The sequence below is a fragment of the Pteropus medius genome, unplaced genomic scaffold (genome assembly GCF_902729225.1).
Source record: "Pteropus medius unplaced genomic scaffold, Ma_sr-lr_union100, whole genome shotgun sequence".
In the NCBI taxonomy this organism is placed as follows: Eukaryota; Metazoa; Chordata; class Mammalia; order Chiroptera; family Pteropodidae; genus Pteropus; species Pteropus medius.
The window spans coordinates 7260897-7282781 of record NW_024355205.1 but is presented as its reverse complement, the minus strand read 5'-3'; the positions used below and the strand labels follow the sequence as shown (position 1 = coordinate 7282781).

General features: G+C 36.4%; 1 protein-coding gene across 10 annotated transcripts in view; it reads right to left on the bottom strand.

The window, feature by feature from the left end:
- The window catches only part of MECOM (MDS1 and EVI1 complex locus), a 271693-nt gene that overhangs the window by 42513 nt on the left and 207295 nt on the right, over positions 1 to 21885 (bottom strand). For 6 of the 10 annotated variants that reach the window (XM_039857827.1, XM_039857823.1, XM_039857825.1 and 3 more), the window contains exons 2-4: positions 15632 to 15766; positions 3708 to 3810; positions 65 to 281 (exon numbers count right to left, since the gene is read on the bottom strand). In XM_039857827.1, the coding sequence (XP_039713761.1) occupies positions 65 to 281; positions 3708 to 3810; positions 15632 to 15766 (455 nt within the window). Of the gene's footprint in view, positions 1 to 64; positions 282 to 3707; positions 3811 to 15631; positions 15767 to 18345; positions 18467 to 18603; positions 19458 to 21885 lie in introns of those variants that run through there. The other 4 variants (XM_039857828.1, XM_039857830.1, XM_039857829.1 and 1 more) reach the window with 4 other exon arrangements.

The window sequence follows — 21885 nt, the reverse complement described above, 5'->3', positions numbered from 1 at the left end:
GCATAACGACATTTTATTGCAGAGTAAATAAACATGTTTTGTAGTGCAGCATGCCATTTCTAACCTTTGCAAATCGGGAAAAACTTGGTCACATTCCTTACACTCCTGGATTGCATGTATCTCTCGGAGATCATTTTCACTTTCGAGTTTTTGTTGAAAGTCTTCTTCCACCATTGAAAATGCTGAATGAGGGGTACTGCACGGGAACTTCTGGTGATCTGCTAGTTCAGCCTTGGACTCAAAGAGCTGATCACAGTCCTCACAGCGATATTGCCGTTCTTCTGTGAAAATAATTCAGGTGTTACTAGGACCAGGAGATCAGGAAGTGCCACCACAAATCAGCAGGTATTACTGAATTATGGAAGACATAATAGAAATTATTTGGTCATACTTTCTATCACTTCGATTTTAACATATGTTAAAAATCATATATGTAAAGAAGCCAGGATGAAGCCTAGAACAATAATATAAGTGATTACTGTGTCTACGGTATAGACTTCTTATCGGATGAACTTTATGACTAACCCCTTCTAGGATTTAACATATTCACTGGATATTAAAAGTAGTAATGACCACTTACTGAGAGCATCTATTTCTCTAACCCTATACATGGATTTTTGATATTCCTTAAAACCGAATTATGAGGAATCAACTTTTTATCCCAATTTTCAGATGACAGTATTGAAGCTCAGAAAAGTCCAGTAACCAGTTAGGAATTATAGAGCTAAGTGGTTGTGCCAGGATTTGAACCCATCTTTGTCTCATACACTTCCCACTGTGCCACGTTACCTGGGAGATACATGGGATACACAGTCCCCTATCTGAGCCATGCTTAAGCCTGGTTAATGTCAGAAAACTTGAAATGCTTCATTATATTCAACATTACTTATAATGGGACATGCAATGTTTATAGCACTCCTTTCAGCTAATTTATGTTACCTGAGGGTCAGTGCTAATTGGCAAGGCTTTGTTAAATAGCAAATACATCATGAATTAGCACTTTAAATCAGTAAGATAAAGAGTAGTACTGGGGACTAGAGATAACAAGGTTCTTAAGTATCAGGTAGTGATGGTATTGTTTCTATTCTTTCCATTTGAATAGCTTCGAGCCCACTCACAAGGCCATATTGTGCACTGATCACAGGACACAATCACAGAAGTCTTGAAAATGGCTTGTGATGCTAAAAGACACCCAAAGCAACAACATGAGATATAATTCCTGTTTTATAGACCTACAGCCAGGACCTATAGCCAGTTGTTCATTGCCTGAACGTTTTTGAGAGAATATTTTAGTCACCTACCAAATGCTAGGCATTTTGCTAAGGTATTAATATATAAGAAACTCAAGGGGATACACATGTGAACAAACAGAGTGTGATGTATTTTATGACACATGCATGCATAGGGCCTAAGGGAGCTCAGAGGAACGTGCCTAATCCATCTAATCTGAGGGAGAGAGGTTCAGAAAATGTAATGAGTAAGAATCAGTCAGGTGAAGTGGGATGAGGGAGGACACTTCAGGCAGCAGGAACAGCATGGGCCAATGATGAAGGCAAGAAAGAGCATGGCAGGCTCCCGGAAGGCTAAACAGCAACAAAGTATGACAGGTTTATAGGATGCATGTAGGGGAAGAGTGGGAAATGAAGTTAAAGAGTGTAGCAGGTCACTAGGGTCTTTTAAGGTCCCTGCTAGGAAGGGAAAATACAGCCACTGAAAGGTGGAGAGCCCCACTGCAGTGTGAGAAGCCAAGCAGATAGGTCAAATGAGACAATGCTGCTATTGTTTACTAGTTAAACTAAACTAGTAACAAGAGGACAGAAAGGTAAAGAAATTCAATAGGGTTTGTCAATTACTTTGGATGTAGAGGATTAAGAAAGAAGGAGGCATCCTAAAGCAGACCATCTCCGTGAGGTTCTCAATGACATTAACTAAGTAGTGGAAATGTTTTCCTATCATCTGTTACACTGTTCACATATTTAAGATCTACATTTAGATCTCAGCCAGCAGTCTGAACACAAACAAAACCTTCAGGCTACATAATACATGGAAAAGCCCTAAGTTTTAAACACTGTAAGACATTGGTTTGAATGCAGACTCTACCACTTTCTAGCCATGTGGTCTTCACCAATTAACTTAGCTTATATGGCCTCATTTTCCCTATCTGTATAATGAAAATAATTCCTTTCTTATAGGTTTTATCTATGTGTAAAGATTAAAGACAATAACTGGAGAGCACATAATACCTGGCATACAGTAGGTATACGAAGCATATATTTTCTCTTTTCTAAGAAACATTAAATCCTAGAAGTATAAAATACAAATCATCATTTAAACATCATAAACATTATATATAGCATAATGGCATATGGATGGATCTGGATATGACACATTGTAAACAAAAAGCAACTGATGGCTTCAAAGCTGTTGTAAGGGCAGGTAACTTATGAATGGCAGCCCTAAATAAAAATAGTCACTTCCGTTTAGGCTTTTTAGAATAGCAAACTAATCATTTGAATTTCCAGAAATAATTGTTTGAAAACCTTTTTAGATCTAGCATTCACTAATGAAGGATGGTTTGTACCAGAGAAGGCCCCGATTACATTTTTATCATCTCAGCACTCCCTGCTGAGAGTGCTGGGTCAGCCTCTTTGTTCATGTTCAAAACTCTACCAGGCTCATTGAGAACACAGGCTTTCTCAAAACCATTTGCTTGTCAGAGTTTCTAAGAAGAAAACAATTTCCAAAAGGTTCCCAAAAATACAACTGGTATAATCTACAAAGAGGTGGAATGCAGCTCAGCCAAAGAAAAAAAGTTCAAATAAAGAGCCAGCAAAGAGTGGTAACTTTCTTCACAGGAGCTGCAGAAGCAGAGGCTGAAGTTCTCCCATTCTGAATGCCAGAGGGATGGGAGGTGGCTCAATCTCTTCTTCTCTGCTAAATAGGGATAGGGAGCCCTTCCCAAAGGCCCTTCCGACCACAAAATACTTTAAAGACACTATCACATTATGTTAAACCAAATCACATTATATCAGGAGAGAGAAAAAGAAAAGAGAAAGAAAAAGTATTAAATTCTCATCCCAATGATACAAATCAATACAAGTAAAATTTTCTCTTAATTATCCTTAGGCATTCGTCATTTGTAATTATAATTATTTTTGATCCCCCTTCATTGGATTTAGAATAGGTAGGTCTCTGTCACATAAAAATTCCTCTGGCTCTAAAATTTCCTCATCTGTATTTTTCTCCCAATCCCAACCCCCATCCTAAATCCCCACCAGCCCCCTTCCATACAGTCATGTTGGCTAGGATCTTACTCAAATAGAAACACTTTTCCCAGTAATAGAACATTTGATGGAAGAAACATCCACTAGATTTATAAAGCCCGAAGCCAAGCTCTCTGGAATGACTTTTGTACAGTGAAAGAATTCACACCATAGTCTAAGGCATTGACAAAAGGTTTAACTATGTGATGTCCCAGTCCAAAACCTTGACCTCCACTTCAGGGAAGACCTCTGCTTATTTTAGCTTTACAGTCATATTAGCCAGATGTCAAACCAAGAAAATAGCCACTCCGAGAGAAGGCCTTTGTTAAAACTGACACTGAATAGCCAGGAAAACTAATGGACACCAGGCGTGATGGGCCCTCTTGGATGCTCCGGCAGTCCCTGCGTGAGGGTGATAAACATGGCAGTGTGAGCGGAACTAACCGTGGATGTCGGGCGCCATGGGGTCATGGGGATAGTCTTCACTCTTCATGAACAGCAGGAGCTCCTCTCCCGGTGCAATGTCTGCGACTACTCTATAAAATATCTTCAAAAGACAAAAAAAAAGCGGGGGGGGGTGATGAAAGAGAGAAGTGAATATTAAGAAAGGGCTCGATATCAATTAAGATATCTGTACATTTTCTCATACCTTGACAAAAATATTCCTTTTAATTTTTTGAAAGAAGTGTGTGACTTCCTGTGTTATATACTGAAAAGTAGCTCTCTGATGACAAATGGAAAGCTGTAACTTTCATGCCAATTCACAAATCTTTTCCAAATCCTACTTCACAAATCATATTTTCTTAATGCAAGGCTTGATTTGTCACATATACCCTATGTAATGTTGAACAAAGAACTTTCCCTTCTCTGAATTCCTCACTCTGGTGAACCACACACATACTCAGAGAGCTTAGTGTGTGTTGCATGATCTGGCAGTGGTCTAGTTAAGGGTGGCAGAGGCACAGTTACCCACTTTGAGCATGCTCTCTCTCAAAAGTAGCACCTTCTCAACAAGGCCCTTTTAAGCTAATAGTTTGGAAGGACGTGACATAAAGAATTATAACAGCAAGATTTGTAGAGAACATAGTCAAAAGAAAGTATTTTGTGTTTTAAAACTTAATCCTTCTCTCACCAATCAGGACCTGCTCTCATGCCCTAGTCTTGATCTCACGCTTTGAAAAAAGGTATTATGCCTTCAACTGACTCACTCACCTCACTGGTTTGGGGTGGTGCTTATTCCCCTTACTTTCTAGCAAAATGATAAAGAGAGGAAGGATTTCCTAAATCCATTAGTGACTGACTAATGAGCAGTGGGGCAAGTGTGAAAGGAACCCTGACCTCTAGTTTCTGAGAGCTGCCTAACTTTCCTCTAATTAGCTCTGTGACTTTAAGCAAGTCATTGACCAATTTACTTGTCCAAGGTTCAGGATTTTTTCCATCTATAAAAGCATTTAATTTACAATACATACAAATATAGAATCATTATGTTATACAGCTGAATCTAAGATATTATTATGTATCAATTATATCTCAATGAACAAACATTTCATCGTGAAAATATTTAAGGTGCTTATTCATTTTACTGTAAATATGTTCTTAGTTTTTAATTTATTCTGATTGTTTATTATTAATAATTCTGTAACTAGATAGAGGTATGAAAGAATGAAGTTATACAATTAACTGGTGAAAAGGAGACCAATTTACATTTACACACACACAGACACACAACATACCACCAAAAACAACAATGACAATTACAAAATAAGGATTCAGTTCTGCTCAATCCCAATCCAATAGGGAGAAAAATCACATAACACAAGTTGGTACTTAAACCCTACTAAGAAAGGGGAGCGTTGCTCTAACTATGATTTCTTGCAGGATTATTTGATATTTTGAACTGAGAAGAGTTGAATAAATTAATGTCTTATGAGATCAAAAGAAATATGCATAACTTTAGTTGTATTTATCTATTTGTTTATCTTTTGAGAAGCATAGGACATTAAACATAAGTACGTGCCTTTTTATTCCAGTAGGTGGCTCTAAAGTCCAATTGTTTATTTTTCTATAAAAAGACCAGAGCACAAAATTGTGCTAAATTCAAAAACATAACTCAAGTAGGAGCATTTTCTGCTTGGTTTCTTTCCTATTGAAATAAAATCTTTTTTTTTTTTTTTCATTCAACAGTAATTTAACCATGTGAAGTTGGTTTATAGAAAATAATGTCAAACATAAAATGTTGCTATAATATGTTATAATATAACCTAATATTTTTATATCGATCCATGGATAGAATCCAGACTATCTTAGGAAAATTACTCCTTGCTAAGTGATCTTTCTACAAAAACCAGTGAATTTACAGTTTGCATTTTATTTAACCTTAAGCCTCATATTTTCCCTTCTTTGAAAGTACACTGAGAGGAATAGTTCTGCTCAAAAACCTACCAGATTAAACAAAATTAGTGTTTTTTTCTCCCAAAACTTCCAGTTAAATGCTCATAAGTACCCTGTTTCATTCTGGAGTTCTATTTCCCCTTAGAAAACAATGGACTTCTCTCAACAGTTTGAATCACCTCTTTTTTTGGCATCTCTTAAAGGTTTAACTTATTAGCTTCCTTTCCAACAACATGTTGACATTTGAATTGTGACATATTAGAACTTTTCAGTGGCTTCTCGGAAATAGTGAGGTTAAAGAGACAATACTCTGCAAGACCGTAAAACATTGTAGTTGTCTCTGTTGGGGAATACTGCTCAGACACACATGCCAGATCTTTAAGAAAGCATTATGGTATCACTATTTCTTTGTAATTCGCTATTAATCATGTCTCTTTTAATTCCATTTTAGATTTACTCAATCCAATGTGAACAGTCCAAGAAACAAAAGGAAAATGATGGATACATTATAACTATATATTATAAAGACAATTCCCTTTGCAGAGACATAGATCACTGCTGTAATTTCTCTTTAAGTGTCCAGATTGTCATGTGAAGAATATTGAGTATATAAAAAGTAAAAGACATGGAAGAGTGTTGATGTTGGCTTTATTTACTGGAGGTAAAGGGTGACATTCCAGGTCGTGAACGGCACAGCAAAGTAGAGTGAGTTTTAACTTCAGGGTGTTCTTTTTGATTTTAAGTGAATTTTTATGGTGCTCATGAAACTGAGGTTTGAAAAGAACTGGCAAGCTCCGGACGTAATGAGGGCAGATTCTGGGCCTCCTTCCTCCTATGGCAATAGGAATGTGCCTTGAAGTCCCATCTACCACACCCTTACAAATCTAGTGTTTTTTTTCAAGGTGTTGTCACCACTTGAGATCTTCATTATATCTCATCTCTTAGGATCTTAGAGAGACGTAAGTAAAAGTATGGTTTTCTTCCTATTAACACAGTGACCCCAGAGTATAATCTGAATGCTTGAATCCAGAGATACCTACATATAAAGTTAGTTTATGTTCTAGCAATAATAATGCACCAGCAGGAGTCTGAGAAGTAAGAGGAGTAGTTTAAATGAAAATATGACAGTTTGTTGCCTCAAAACAATTATGTGGGGGAACGATGGAATATAACCTTGGAGAAACCAAGCTTTTCAGAAAATAAGATATCACATCTATGCTTATATGTTATAAAATAGGTGTTTCGGTAAATAAAAATATAATAAAGAACAGAAGGGATTTATGTAGCTTTTCCTGGAGGTTTGCATATTAAGTAGGCTTGACCATGCTTATAAAAATAAAATCATAATGTCTTTAAAATCAGTGTATTCTCAAAAACTCGACTATATTGCAGAGCTGTGAATTATATGTCATCTGACTTGTGTACCAGAAGCAGAGACACAACTAATACAACCTCTCTGATTTTTGTGTTTGAGAAAAATGGGAGTCATTTAGTCCATTAAATTCAATGAAAGAGTTAACAGGGTTCCTCTCTCAGCAGGAGGTTTTATGGAAAAAGTTACCTAGGTCCAAAATAAAAATGTCCTGGATCTGAGATTTTGAAATGAAGTCAACTCAAGAATAAAAGGGGCTCAGAAGTCTCAAACACTTGGAAAAAAGTTTGAACTGATTCAAAAAGGTTGTTGATTTATTTTTGCTGTGTCTCCTTCATAATGCTCTATTGGAAAGAAAAAAACTGAATTCCTCCCTATATGACATGAAAGATAAGAGAAATGAGGACTTATAGTGAGAAAATAAGATTATATGGGAATTCCATTTTTTAAAAAGGCATGATAAAATATTTTAAATGTTTTAAACATAAAATGTTTTAACTCATCTAGAGTTTTCTATTTGGTAGCCAATATACCAATTTCCAGAAACACAATAAGTTATGAACACAACCTAATTCTCTATGCATTTGAAACTTTTGAAAGTTGAAGTGGCCTTTTTATTTTGTCATAGAAAAGTTAATATTCCTTATATCCTGTTTTTTATTTTTTCAGAAAGCTATATTTTTGTCTTTGTAAGTATGGATATTACATCTGCATCTCTGAATACTTAACTTTATAAGAATAAATATTTATAGTAAATATCTTAATAGATCTTTTTATATTCTTTTCTTTTTTAAATTTGCTGAACTAGAATACTAGGAAAATTTCTTAATATTTTTAAAATTCTGAATCACTCAAATATTTGAAAAGAAAACTAGAAATCTCCTAAATTGTTCACTTTTACTACTGGTGAAATTCACAATTTAAGGCATATATATAAATATATATATATGAATTACTCTAAACATAGCTACTAAACTTAATTAAATCTTAAAAGCAATTCCAAATGCCAAAAGAATATCCATTCAGTTAATATTCACAAGGCTAGGCTAGAGATAAAAGGCAGTAGTGATGTGAATTTGATTTAGCAAATTTTAAATTTCCAAAAAGTATATTTGCATACATTGTTATGTATAAGTATATATGTGCTTAGGTATGTTATATATTCCATATGTGACATATAAATGCCATGAAGTATACATTTGGGGGAAATTTTAAAATTTGCATAAAATATTAGCAATCTCATATTTTCAATATTAATATAAATGAATATTTACAGGCACAAAATTGATTATATATAATTATATATAATATATAGAATGTGATATATATTATATATAATTATATATTATGTACAATTGGAATTGGAATTAAACATATTTTACTAAATATTCATTTTCTTTTATTATTTAAGTGTAAGAGGATAGCCACTAAGGAAAGTATGGACACTTATAAGCATTCTGATAGGAAAGTTAATAGGCTATAAAAGACTTTCAGATTCTGCTTTATACTGTCAGAGCCTTCGTTCAACCTAATCCTCCATCGAATTGATGATGCTCCTATTTGTATTTATAAATGGTAATAATGTGGGTTCTTGTTTATTATCCTATAAAATAGAAAAATCTAGAATCTGTCAGACTAGCCTTGCTGTCTAGTTTGCTATGCTTGGATCGATTTAAAGTATTATGTTTGTACAATTGAGACAGAAGAAAAATTCAGTGCACAAGAGGGAAAACAAGAAAAAAAGAAAACACATCATTTACTTTTAAAAAGATGAACAAGGCCTCATTGTTATGAATCCCCATTTATTTTTCCTGGTCAAGCACTGGAAGTTTTGTGTATGCTTAATAGACTGCATTTGGCATGTTTAAAAATGACAGAAGTGTGAATTATGAATGACCTTCAACCTATTCAGGAAGTTGTAATAATTGAAATAATAGAGAAATGTACTCCCTGCAAGATCTGTACTGAGATGCAACTTTTTCGGACTATTGCTGTCTTTTCACTTTGAAGTTGACAGCTGATTTCTTCCTTTCTCAGCTCCCAAATTCAGCCTGAATGCTTTATTTTCTACAGCTTCATTCAATTTGCCAGTCAGAAGACTAGGAAAAGCTGAATGGAACTTTAACATTTGGAGGTTAGTGGGAGAGAAAGTAGGTGGCAGTTTGCATGCTGAACAAAGTCAACATTTGATATGAACACATCTGTCAGTCTTGGTGCTGTAGAGATGTAACATCAAATCCACAGAGACAATGTGTGCACATGTGCTGGCTTTAGGAAACATAGTCTGGACCTCTGATCTACCCATAGCAATGTGGAAAACCCCAATTCAGAGGGGCAGAAATGATGTCAACTTTTTAGCTCCTGGAAGAAAGACCCTATTATATGTTCTGGGCCTAATTAGTAAGAGATAACAAGAAGTGTCTTCAGCAGACAGAGATCGATGACAGAATGTAAAGATATCTGTCCAACAGAATAGAAGCTTTATCATGGTCAAGCTTTGCCAAAGCAAACCCTTCTTACTTTCCTTAGTTTCAAAGAAATGGTATCCTATATTTTTCTTTAGGGTAACAAGCTAAAGACTAGAAAATATTAATTGAGAAATATCAGGTATTGTCTTGCTGGTTCTCACATTTAAAAAAAAATGTATATCCACTGGTTATTCTCAGGACAAAAATATTCATGGAGAAGATTCCCCCCACACACACATGTTCAGCTCTTTGTTAATACCATGAAGAGAAAGCCAACTATAATTTATTAGATGAAACAAAACAGAGAGAATTGACTGGTATTTCTTGTTTGTACAAATGGGGCAAGTGATAAAGGCCCACATATTATACCTGGAGTCTGCAGTGTACCCAGCTTGGAAGCCTTGCAGGTTGTCCCTTTAAATAACCTCTAAGGATCGCTCTACAGACCCCACAAGAAATATCCTTAGTCACCTGTCTTTAATATAACCATTTCATCGGATTCTATGAAAATTGATCATTGTAAATGGTTTCCGAGTGTTTGGGAAGAGTTTCATCACTACACGATGAGAAAGCTAAAGATCATCTTTGGGTTTCTTACTAGGCTGGAGGCTTTTCTTGTGTCCTTGACCAACATGTTTTCCTCCTTGATGGCTTGTAATGCATTCCGATGACCGTCTTTATAGCGCCACTCCAGAAATAGCTGGAGTATAGAATGGATGTGATGCTTTGAAATCTTCCTGAATGAAAAGTATTATATACCATGCAAATATTAATTACTTAAAATAAGCACAGAATACTCCAGGTTGTCCTATTTTCCATTTACATGGTCTGTGAATTTTAATAAAATTCCTAGTCTATGTACTGTTATGGCAGTGTTGTGTCCTGGGCATTATTACATGAGGAAAAGCTTTTTGGGGGGTGGAGGGAGGCAGTGCTGTTTATTTTATTATGTAAATATCAAATGGCAAATTATGTCTGAGACAGTTTCATCTTCGGGTGAAGGAAGTAACTTATCAGCCAGACAACATCTCCCCAAAGTCAGCTTGGGCATCGTTCACAAAGCCAGTCTCTGGGTATTGCCAGCTGGCATTCATCTTAAAACAGCAGAGCATAACTTTGGTATAAAAGTGGAACTTGACTTAAAAGCAAAGCAAAGAAAATGCCCAAAGCCAATAATAATTTTAACATCAAAAGAGGTTATAGAAAACATGGACAAAAATCCTTGTAAAGGAAGAGCAAACTAACAAATTACCTGACAGTCTACGCAAACATTTTTTATATGTGGAAAGAGGCTAACAAATTACATTTTGCTTGTTACATAGCTGCTCTTCTCCTCTTCTTTGCATAAACTGCATGAATTGGATGATGCAGGAAAACATTATTTTTCTCAGTAAAAAGCCAAAGAAAATAACTTGATAATTGAGCCCATAATAAGCTTGCAATAATAATACTGTTCAAGTGTCACTGCACTCTGACAGAATTATTGACACGGACCTAAGGAGAAGGAAAACGGGTGTGCCAACTCAGCCATGATCGTCCTGGAAGCAGTTAAAACTTTATAAGGTAAAGCACAAACGAGAACAATGCCTGTTCCAACTGAAAACACTGTAGAATCTTGCTGCTGTTCTTTAACCACGAGAGGGCTGGCAGAATCTCCTAACTGAATTCCAATCTTGTATTCTCTGAGGGGCACTCGTTCTTCTATATCTTATTTCAAAATACACATCAGACATTAGATAATTTCTTATCGACACATTTCTTTTTATTCGGAGTGCACAGCAGACTTCTCTTATTCTACTTACTAAATACCAGCTGTCAAGGGCTTGTTTAAAAATGAAAGGACTTATCACCTTGTGTAAATGACAAGATTAATAATGCCTTGGGTTTCTGAGAACTTTATTCTACTCTTAGACCATGTTAGGGCAGGCCAGACATTTGAATGAAATCATGTTCCTTCTTATGATGCAGAATACATATACACATATAAAATGTTACCCCAAAGTACACACTCAGGTCATTCTAATTATCATGTGTGGAAAAGCAGGTCTTGTTTAAGTCTAAAAAATCAACTGGCATGAATTGTGCCTTAGTGACATGATAATAACCATGTCACTAAGTATGGTTTCATTGTAAAGAAGCATTAGAGGAAAACTTGTATCCAGAAAGCTATTCCATAAGTACTCAAAACTTAGGAACACATCTGAGATGAGAACTGGCATTGTTTGAGGTGGATAGGGGATCTATGGGTCATCTTCCCTTTGTTTTAGGTGAAGGGTATAGAAATGTACAGGTATGAAGAAACTTGTCAAAGGACGGGATAGGCAGGAGCAAGGTGAGATCAAACCTAAAACAATGTGCTACATCCAACCCTCAAATTGGTTTATAAAAGTAAGATATCTACAAGATGTCAAAGGAAAGGATATCGAAATATTCAGAATGAAAAAACCCTCAGTAAATCATCTAGACGTTTGGCCTACTTGACATTAAACACATGGGTACTTCCAGATGTAAATGAAACCTCTAGATAATTAATAAACCATTTTTATGCTTCCTCAGCATGTTTGGTCCTCTTAAAGACCTGTTTTGGAAAGAGCTCTCGTCATCCAACTCTGCTTTTGCTCCTGCCCTATTCTACCTCTCAGTGCCAGTTCTTGCTCCTGAAAGCAAACAGGGACAATTTCACATTATTAAAATTGAAGCATTGTCTGTCTCAGTAAAAATGTTCAGCTAGACACTGTGCCACAGCAATATAGCTACGTAGCACTTTTCAGAAACTTTAAGGAATAAAGGAAAAAATCATTAAGACTTCAAGGATGAAGAGCCTTAAGTGTTTTTAATGCATCTATTATTTTATGACATGGGTATGATTATGGTCTTAATTTACAAGTATCTTTGGTGTAGCTTTCTTTTACAAAGACAAATTACTATAGTTAATACAATATCTTCAGGGGAAATAAGGATGTCAGTCAGAAGCTACAGCTACTGTGGCTTAGCAGTTTTGCCAGTGTTTTCAGAATTTCTGTCTCTAAAAACATTACTGCAATAATTTTGAAAACATGAAATGAAAGAGATCTAAAAACAATAAGTTGAGTCTTTCTAGGCAGCATCGTCAAGAAAAAAAGCTGCCACAAAGCTAACCCTGGTCTGAAAAAATAAAAATCTGAAATAAAATAACTCAGAGATTTCTATTGAAAAATTTAAACTCAGGAAAATCCCCTCAGATAAAATGCTTGTAGATAGGTATTAGAAAAATGTTCATTGAATGGCCTTTGTTTTTATGATACAAAAGATTAAATCCTTTATCAACTTTACTTGAAAATCCATGCTGTTTCTAAGTACTTCTTCATCCCTAAACAAATCAAATATGGGTTTTATCCAGTATACATGTTTTGAGTGTCAAACTGTATTATCATCTTAGCAAGTACATTTTTTCTCTTTTATAGAACTCCTCTGCATCATTAAAATAACTAATCCAAATGGATTAAACTTGATTTTAACATTAGAATTTTTTTTAAATCTGTATCTTTGCAAAATAAACTCTAATTTACACTCTCATGTTTTCTTCTGGGTCCTCTTTTCCCATCTTTGTTAGATATCCTAATTATTACAGGAGCTAGACTGTGTTTGAAAGACTCAATGAAATTCTTCATTTTTATAGTCCAAGACTTATACCTGACATGTTACTAAAATTTATTTTATGAACTTGAGCTCTATCTGATAATCTGAGCAAAGAGAAACAGTTTTTGCAATTTCTTGCAGAGTGTTTCATTTGCTTTTGTGTTGTACAGGTGAGTTGATGTTGTTCATGTTTACTAATTACTCCTGACCCAGGGTCTCTCTTTATATCTGTATAGTAAATATTCTTTCCTACAATGAGAATGTTCATTATGTGATGAGTTGTGTTTATTCGCCATTTGGCAGCTCCTATTCCTCACGAAAAAGAGAAAGAAAAAAATAGACCTAGAGAATCTCTTCAGTCAGCTCTTTTATCATTGTACCTATTCCAGCATTCACATTTCAAAGCTGTCTGAAATTGCTAGTCTTATTTGGCTTTTAGAAATATGCATACAGGCTTATAGATGAATATGTTTATAATACATGCATACATTATTTAGGTATCAACTGATCTAAGTGTGATTGTATGCCTATAATGCCTATCACACAAATCTGACTTTTACCTCTGACTTTCCACTCTCGTTGTTTATGGGTGAACTTACTTGACCATGTAATGTCAATTTCACAATTATGTTATTTGATATGTACTCTGTTACCATCTTAAATTTCTGCCAGCATAATACATGAGTTTAAAATAAGTACTTACAGAAATAATAAGTATGTGTCTAATGTTGGCCTTTTATGTTTTTCCTGATTAATTATTTCCTTGGTTCTTCATTAAAGTATGAAACTAGCATATTTTCTTTTGAAAGCAATGCATTTGACAATGTGTGCCTCAAAAGTAACTACATTAAAAATTATAAATGCCTCCTCTAATAAGCAATCGAATTCAGACAGAAACAGCAAAATAGTTTCCCCTTTTAATGCAATCAAGATTCCCAATAACAAGAGTATATTTATTATAAAATATTAGACACATAAATAATAAATGAAAAAATGAATTGGCCACCAGTCTAATTCTTAAACGACCTTTTCACTGATCCTACAACCATTTTATCTGTCTAAGGAAATAGCTCTTATTATAAGTAAATATGAATAGTAAATAATTATTATAATAGAATTACATTATTTCATCTTATAGCTGCTTTTCGAGATCCTCTAGTTTCTTTTTTTAGGAAACATACCACAAACAATTCACTCATTTACAACCCCTATGTATTACCCACATCTACAAATAGTGGGTGATCAAAAAATGTTTGTTGTTGATGATAACAGTAACTCATATGACAAACTTAGGATATTTTGTGCTCATAATCAATAAGCAATTTAATAATATTTTCCTTTGTCAATAATGCCTCTTGTTTTCTTACAGCAAAAGGAAAAAAACGATTGATTGGTTTATGATTTTTGATACATGTTGAAGATTTTTAAACGACTCCCATTTAAACCTAATTTTACAATTTACTGCCTCTTATACAGTTTAGTCAGTAAAAATTATCTGATAGCTGGTAAAATGCCAAAGAATAATCTCATAATGATGACTGAAATAGAGTCTTAGACTATATGACGCTAGCATTACTTAACAGCTTTCAATCGAAAACATCTAATTTAAACTTTTCTTTTTCTTGGTGGTGATTTTCATAGATTGGCCAAGCAACTATTTTAATATGGTCTTTGAAATGTAATTTGATTTAAGTTAACATTGGGTTAAAAGAAATAAACAATGATAACATAATTAAATTCTAACTCAACGATGTTTATAAAACAAAAATTAACAGGCTGAACTTCTTATTGTTTTAGGTATTGTCATGCTCAGTTACAAGATTCATAACCTAACTTTACTGAGTGCAAAATACGTTTTATGATATTTTCATGATCTTATTTCATAGTTATTATTAGTAAAGTTAAGCTCGCTGCATGGGCCTCCATAAAGCAATTTCCAACAGTGATATGTTTAAATTTTTTACATATACCAAAAAAAAAGTATTTTGATTAATCTAAAGGTGTTTCTCATTTATAATTAGGCAAATCAGTATAAAATGCATAATCAGATAAGTCCACACATGGATAATATATATATCTCTATCTACTATGTCTAATAAAACCTATATTATATTGTAAGGATATCTCTTCCAGTTTCTGTGTAAATTCACAAAGTATTCTTGATGAGCTCAATATTTTCTATGAATGTCTCTCTGTTATGATAGTAAAGAAAAAAAAGTCAAGAACAGCTAGCAACAATTAGTACTCAGTTTTCAACCATTCAATCATGTTCAGAAAACCAGAGCTTTTAAGAAGTTTACTGGTACAAAGTGAATAAACTACTCAAAAAAGTAGCAGTGAACAAAAATAGTACTGAAAATGACTTTATTCTACTTCTTACTTATATTTGTGTGTTACCTTTCACCATATCAACAAACAGGCCACAAGGGTCTACTGCAGCTCACTGTTATTTTTATTCTTCAGGCTTCACTGATACTTTAGTGCTTTCGAAGAAAGACAAGAAAATCTTTACAACATACCTGATCATTTATCTGGCATGCAACGAGGTTGTGCTGATCATAACAGCCAGCGAACCTGATGTACTTGAGCCAGCTTCCTACATCTGGTTCACTAGCATCTATGCAGAACTTCACATTGCAAAACTCATCTAAGATCTAAAAAGAAGAAGATGAGAACAATCAATTTCCATATCAGTTCATTCATTAGAATGATTAATTGCTTGAAAATATTTTATTCAAATGTATATCCCTCCTTTGAATCTTTAAAAAAGTCAGACAGCAAGCATATTAATAAAGGAAGAATAATAATAAGTTATTTTAAAAATGACAACAGTGTTTTTTCTAAAGGAACAAAACAATTGTAAATTATTACAAAAATTGATTAATTGGTTTCAAAATATGCTTGCTTTCTTGCTATGCATGAAAGAGTGTTATTGACTTAATTTTATCCAATGTGATTAAAATCACATTCAATAACATATATTAACATAATATTTCTAAACTAAATAGTCAATATTTTACGTTCAGATAGTGTCCTCATGGAAATGTATACTTCCACATTTTGCACTTTCAATTAATTCAATTAAAAAACTTTAATCTAAATATTAAATTCATTTTCAGTTTGCATTTCACTACCATAAAATCACACCCTTAATTGAAGATAATAAGATTTGTCTCACAGATGCTTCTGACCAAACTAAAGAAAAGCAAACGAAAACAAATGATTGGTAAACACTCATGCAAAATATGGCAACCTAATGTTTTAGTTAACACATGCCAATGCATATTTCAATTTTATGTTTAGTAAACAAAATAACAAAACTGGCTTGTGAACCAGTAAAAAAATATCTAAGAATATTACAGTAAATTGCCATCATTACATATGATTGTGTATTGTTATTTTTCATTAGATTTTACATTCAGCCTATCCTAAATATTAATCATTACCTAGGACATCTATTAAACAAAAAATGGAATTGGGAAAAGTCCATTTTTTAAAGTTTTGCCTACTTAAAACTATTCTGATTCACTAGTAGCAACAATTTTTCAAACATCAGTATCAAAAGCTGCAGAGTTGTTGACCTGATGGTGAATAACCAAAAAGGCTGGTAGTGTTAACGTCAATCAGTTAATGCAAACTTGAGGAAGTTTCCTATCAAAGACTAAACAATACAGTCTCGAACAAAAATTAATGAATTAAATAAGCCCCAAAGAACTCTGCTGTATCTATACTTGTATAAAAGTTAAAATAAATTCTTGAGTGTACAGACCAAATTGCATAGAATTCAGGTAATCACCCAGCTGCAGATTCAACTCATTAACTCACCACAAACTTCAAGAAGAAGCCCAGTGCTCTGAGGGCTCTAGTCAAGAGGCACTATGAATAAGCCTTTGGCCATGAGGCAATTAAGGGCAATAAGTAGTTCCACAATTTAAAAAGAAAAATCAGAACAGAAGATAGGGAATGATAATTGCTACACACACACACACACACACACACACACACACACACACACGTCCAAGTCTTTTCTAAGGACACTTCTTCACATTAACAACAAAAAGTCTACATTAAACACTCTCTCTAAAGGGGACAGATTTTTAAATTTTTCTTATATGTGACATTACAAACTTTAAGTTATTTTCTTTAACTCTCATTGCTGAGTAACACTAATGGAATGGCAATTTGAGATTGCCCCCTCCTCAGATGTCTAGAATGAGCATAAATAACAATAGCAATAGTAAAAAGTTGGGATTGTTGTTTTGTTTGTTTTCTGGTTTGTTTGGTTTTTGGTAGATCTTTTGTTGTTTGTTTCCTTGACTAGAAAAAAAAGGCAGTTTTACTGACACACTAGAGAAATATTTAATGAAGGAAATAGGGTGAAGTCAATGAAATGCAACACCAGTTCCATTTCATATTTGCAGAAAGACGTGGAAAACTTGTTAATTTCAAAGTCAAGAATCATCTACCCCCTTAGCTTTCCAGCGTTCCCTTTTTGCGGGGGCAGGGAGTTAAGTGTTGCATATGCTGCACATAAAAACTCTAGGTGTAATTTTATTCCGTGTTAACATTATTGCCATTGCCACTGTCAACAGTGAAATTAATTTAAAAACAGGTTCATTTCCAAAGAATGTCTTTTCATATATATGTTACATGATTATTCAAATATTTCACCAACATTTCTTACTCTCAATATTCTAGCCCCAAGAAAAAAGCTTAACTTTCTCCAGAAACGTTTCCCCACTGAGTGAATTATTCACTTTTGATTTGCTAGCAGAACTGCGTTTGTCTCCCTAATGTCTTAATCGTCTTGGAAATCCCGAATAAAATACAGTAACAACACATCTTCCGTCATTTCATCTAACACACTCCTGTGTTTTTAAAAGTTTTCAAAGATAGGCTTAAAAAAAAAAAAAAAGAATCTCTTTTAGGTGGACTTTAGAGGAGAAAGTCCTCAAAACCAACAGCAAAGGGGGGGAAATCTCCACAATCCAGCCAAAGAGTCCGAATGTGACTTTCTCGCGAAGCAGCACACGATGTTGGACAGCAAAGCTGTTACTTGGCAAGGTGGAACTCGGCCGAAAGCGGCTCCAAAGTCGCGTGGCGGGTGCCAGGAATTCAGATTTTGGCAGCCCCACCTTCTGCGTCCCTGATACCGACAGACAGACACACAGAGGGAGGGGAAGTAGGAGAAGAGCGCGAGGAAAAGAGGCCGACAGCCGGCAGAGAGACCCACCGAAGGCCGGACGACCCACCCCGGAGACGCGTCCAGACCGCACCGTTCCACAGGAGGAACAAGGAAATCGCCAGTCCCGGCAACGTAGATAAGCCGCCGGGCTCCGCGAGACTGAGAGGGCAAGTAGGAAAAGGAGGCTGGGGGGAGGGGCGGGTGGGGGGCACCGGGAGAAGGGGTGCCAAGGCAGGAAACTGTCCGAAGTTACAAACTATGCACATCGCCAAGAGTTTCTTTTTTTAAATAAATGAGTTCTCTTACCTTAAGATTTCTATGGCCTCAACTCAGCAATAAAACGCAATCACAGAAGAGTTAAAACAAACAAAATAAAATAATCAGCAGCCCCCAGTTTTCCTGCACGAAAATCCTTTCAAACGATCCCGAGCCACATTTCGAGATGTTAAAAAAAAAAAAAAAAAAGCCCTGAGTCTCGTTGGATTTCCGAACGGGTTTCTGATAACTTTGTCCGTCTCTAGGATCTGCTCGCCAGGACCACGCGTTTCAGATTTATTGTCCGCCAACAGTGTATTTTTAAGACCAGGAAAGCAGCCTCCTCTCGGCTGGGTGACCCGGGTTTGGTGTGTTTTGTTTTTTTTCCCCCTTCTAAATGAGCTCGGAACTATTCCTTCTGGTTCACATCACCTCCCTCTTTTCTCACTTTCTCTTGCTCTTATCAGCCCGATGTGTAATGAAAGTTATCTGAAACCCACTAAAACTTCTTTCACTTCTCTCTCCCAGTTTCAAAGGGGGCAAAAACAGGCAGGAGGAGGAGAGTTTGAAAAGGTGGGGGGCCTGGAGAGGCGAGGGGAGCTCTAGCCCCCTTTCAGATCCTCCGCAGCGCCTTCCCCGGTCTTAGATCCTCACGGGATCGTCCCCTTTCGCAACTCCAAGCTCAGCCGCCGGGTTTCTGTTTCATGAACTGTCTCTTTAAAGAGGATCTGCTCGGCCATCCAGAAAGAACCCGGGGCGAGGGAGAAAGGGAGCTATCTCCCGCCGCCCAGAGTGATCGGAAGCCAGACGGGCTCCTCTCAGTAAATTTTTAAAGTGACAGCAGCCTCCTCTGGCGGAAGAGGTCACAAAAAGGTCGCCAAGACCTAAGTCCTATAGGGACAGACTGATTATGGATGCACCATTCCCCTTAAACATGTAGATTTCTCTGGGTAAACAACCAATGGGGAGATCTCGCCAGCCAGGATTTCTTTCCCCAGGGAAATATCCTCTGTTTCAATGTCCTGAAAGCACAAGGTAAGGTGTGTGTGTGTGGTGGACCATGCGCGTGTATGTGTGTATGTGTGTAGGTAGGTAGAGATATATATAGCAGAGAGGGAGTGAAAAAAAAAGTGTGCATTGAGATGGGGATGGGAGTACGGGGTGAGAAGGCTTTCAGTGTGAGGGTGTGTGCACCGAGGCTGGGGGTGGGGCGCTGGAGGGCAAGGATGAGGTTTAAGGTAAAGGGACGCTGGCTCATGCTAAACATAATTAGTTTAGAAATTCTCAGAAAATAGCAACTTAAGAGTGAAAAGTTGACATGTACATTTCCAGTTTTCTAAGCATCATTTTTTATTATTGAAATCCGTACTCTAATTTATTCCCTCCATTATTATAGTTAATCAGCAGATGAGCATGCTACTTTTTCCAAATCATATTTTTCTTAGGAGAAATTTAAAAATCTGAAACATTATTAGCATATAACCTGCCCAAATAGCGTATTATGGATTTAGAGAGGTTGACGATTGTCTGGTGAATTTTTGCCATATTCTTTAATACACTAATTAAGCACCATGATCGCCCAAAAGTGAAATTAAGCAGTTTGACAACTCAGATTATCTTTAAACTTTTAACATTATAAATGCTGCTTTGGGTGATCAGTACTATAAGGTGATTAATAACTTTCTAACATACATGGTCTACTTTTATTGACACATTTCAGAAACTACATTGGAAGAAAGAATATAGGAAACGCGTGGCAAAATAAAAGGGTCTGTGTATTTACTTTAGCCAACCTTGGAAATTTTAATAAAACCCGTCGGTTAAATGGAAATAAACGCTTTTTATCACAAATCTCCATTCATAAAAATAAATGGACAAAATCCAACTTCTTAGCTCAACAATGGAAAGTTAAGCAAAGTAAGCGAGTCAAGGGACACTTGAGGGGGAGGGGCGGAGGGAGAGGGGAGCGCGCTTATGTTAAACTTTATCTGCAAAGGGGGACAGGTCCCCTTTTTGTTTTCTCCAAGTGCAAATAGACGTGTAAATCTAGTAGGTCTATATTTCCCCAAAATGCTGATTTGAAAAACAAAAATAGTAACAAAAGAGAGGGATGTGGGGCAGAGAAAATGACAAGAGGTGGTGACTAATTCGTTTTGGTGGCCTGTTATCTGTGACATTGAACTGTTATTTCAGATAATGGCCATTGTTTGAGGGAAAAATCGCACAGCAGTGGTAGGTAGGACAGGAAAAATCCTTTGTAAATAACCTGAAACCCGGTCAGATATTCCCAGTGTTCGGCGCTTGAGAACCTTTAAGAGCTCCCGGTTTGCTGCCATTGATTTCCTGCCCTTCCTCAACTTGCCCATTGTCGGAGCCCCCCCTCCCCGCCCCTTTTTTTTTAATTTAGCCATAAATTGGACCGGCTCGAGCTATGAGCTGTTCTATTTTCTTCCTGTCAGGATGAGGGATTTGTTTTATGATGCATTGTGTATTAAATACAAGTAATCTGGGGAACCGATTGCTTCAGACAGTGCGGCCTGATCAGGGGGTCTGAGAGCTCAGCGCCCCAATCCTCCTCCCAGCCCCGCGGCCCCCACCTCCTTGCCCTTTATAAAGCTGTTCTGAAAAGGAGGAAACATCGGTGGGTAAAACAAAAGGTTGTGTGGAATTGTGGCAGGTCCAAGCTAAATTAGGATTTCGTGGAAAGGGCCTCTGAGTTTTTTTCTTTATATTGGGTTGGCGGGGCGGGGCGACTTTTAAGGTCCGGATACTTGCAGGTGCGGCAGGAGGCCGGTAGATGGCGATGCACCCCGAATTAAGGCGCAGCGCCAGCGGCTCCAGCCACCTAGGTGAACCCGCAGCCGCTTGCCGGGCGCGGCCAGCGGTGTTTTGCCCTTCGCCTTGCCCGTGGTCCCGAGCATTCCTGAGCCGCAAGCAGGGACGAGTGCACCCTGCAGTCCAGACCCGCAGACACTGACTGGCCTGAACTAAGACTATTTCTACGTATGAAATTCTCTTCCTAAAATAGAGCCGAAAGATTTAACACTTTCTTTCTGAGACCTTGGGAGATTTATCTAGAGAAATGGGAGAGTTAGCCTCATTCATATTATTTTGTTAATATCATCATCATCAGTCTTGTTCTCTAGTGAATAATTTGTGAGGAAGACTAAAGGAAATCATCAGAAGGACCTGCAAGCAAGTACAAGTCGTCAGCCGTCGTACACCTTGTTTTCTCCTTTCCTTTTCCTTCTCTCCTTCTCTACTGTTTCCTTCCTTCTCTTCCTCTCTTCCTGTCTCCACCTACCTCTCCTCTCCTCCCATCCCAAACCCCTC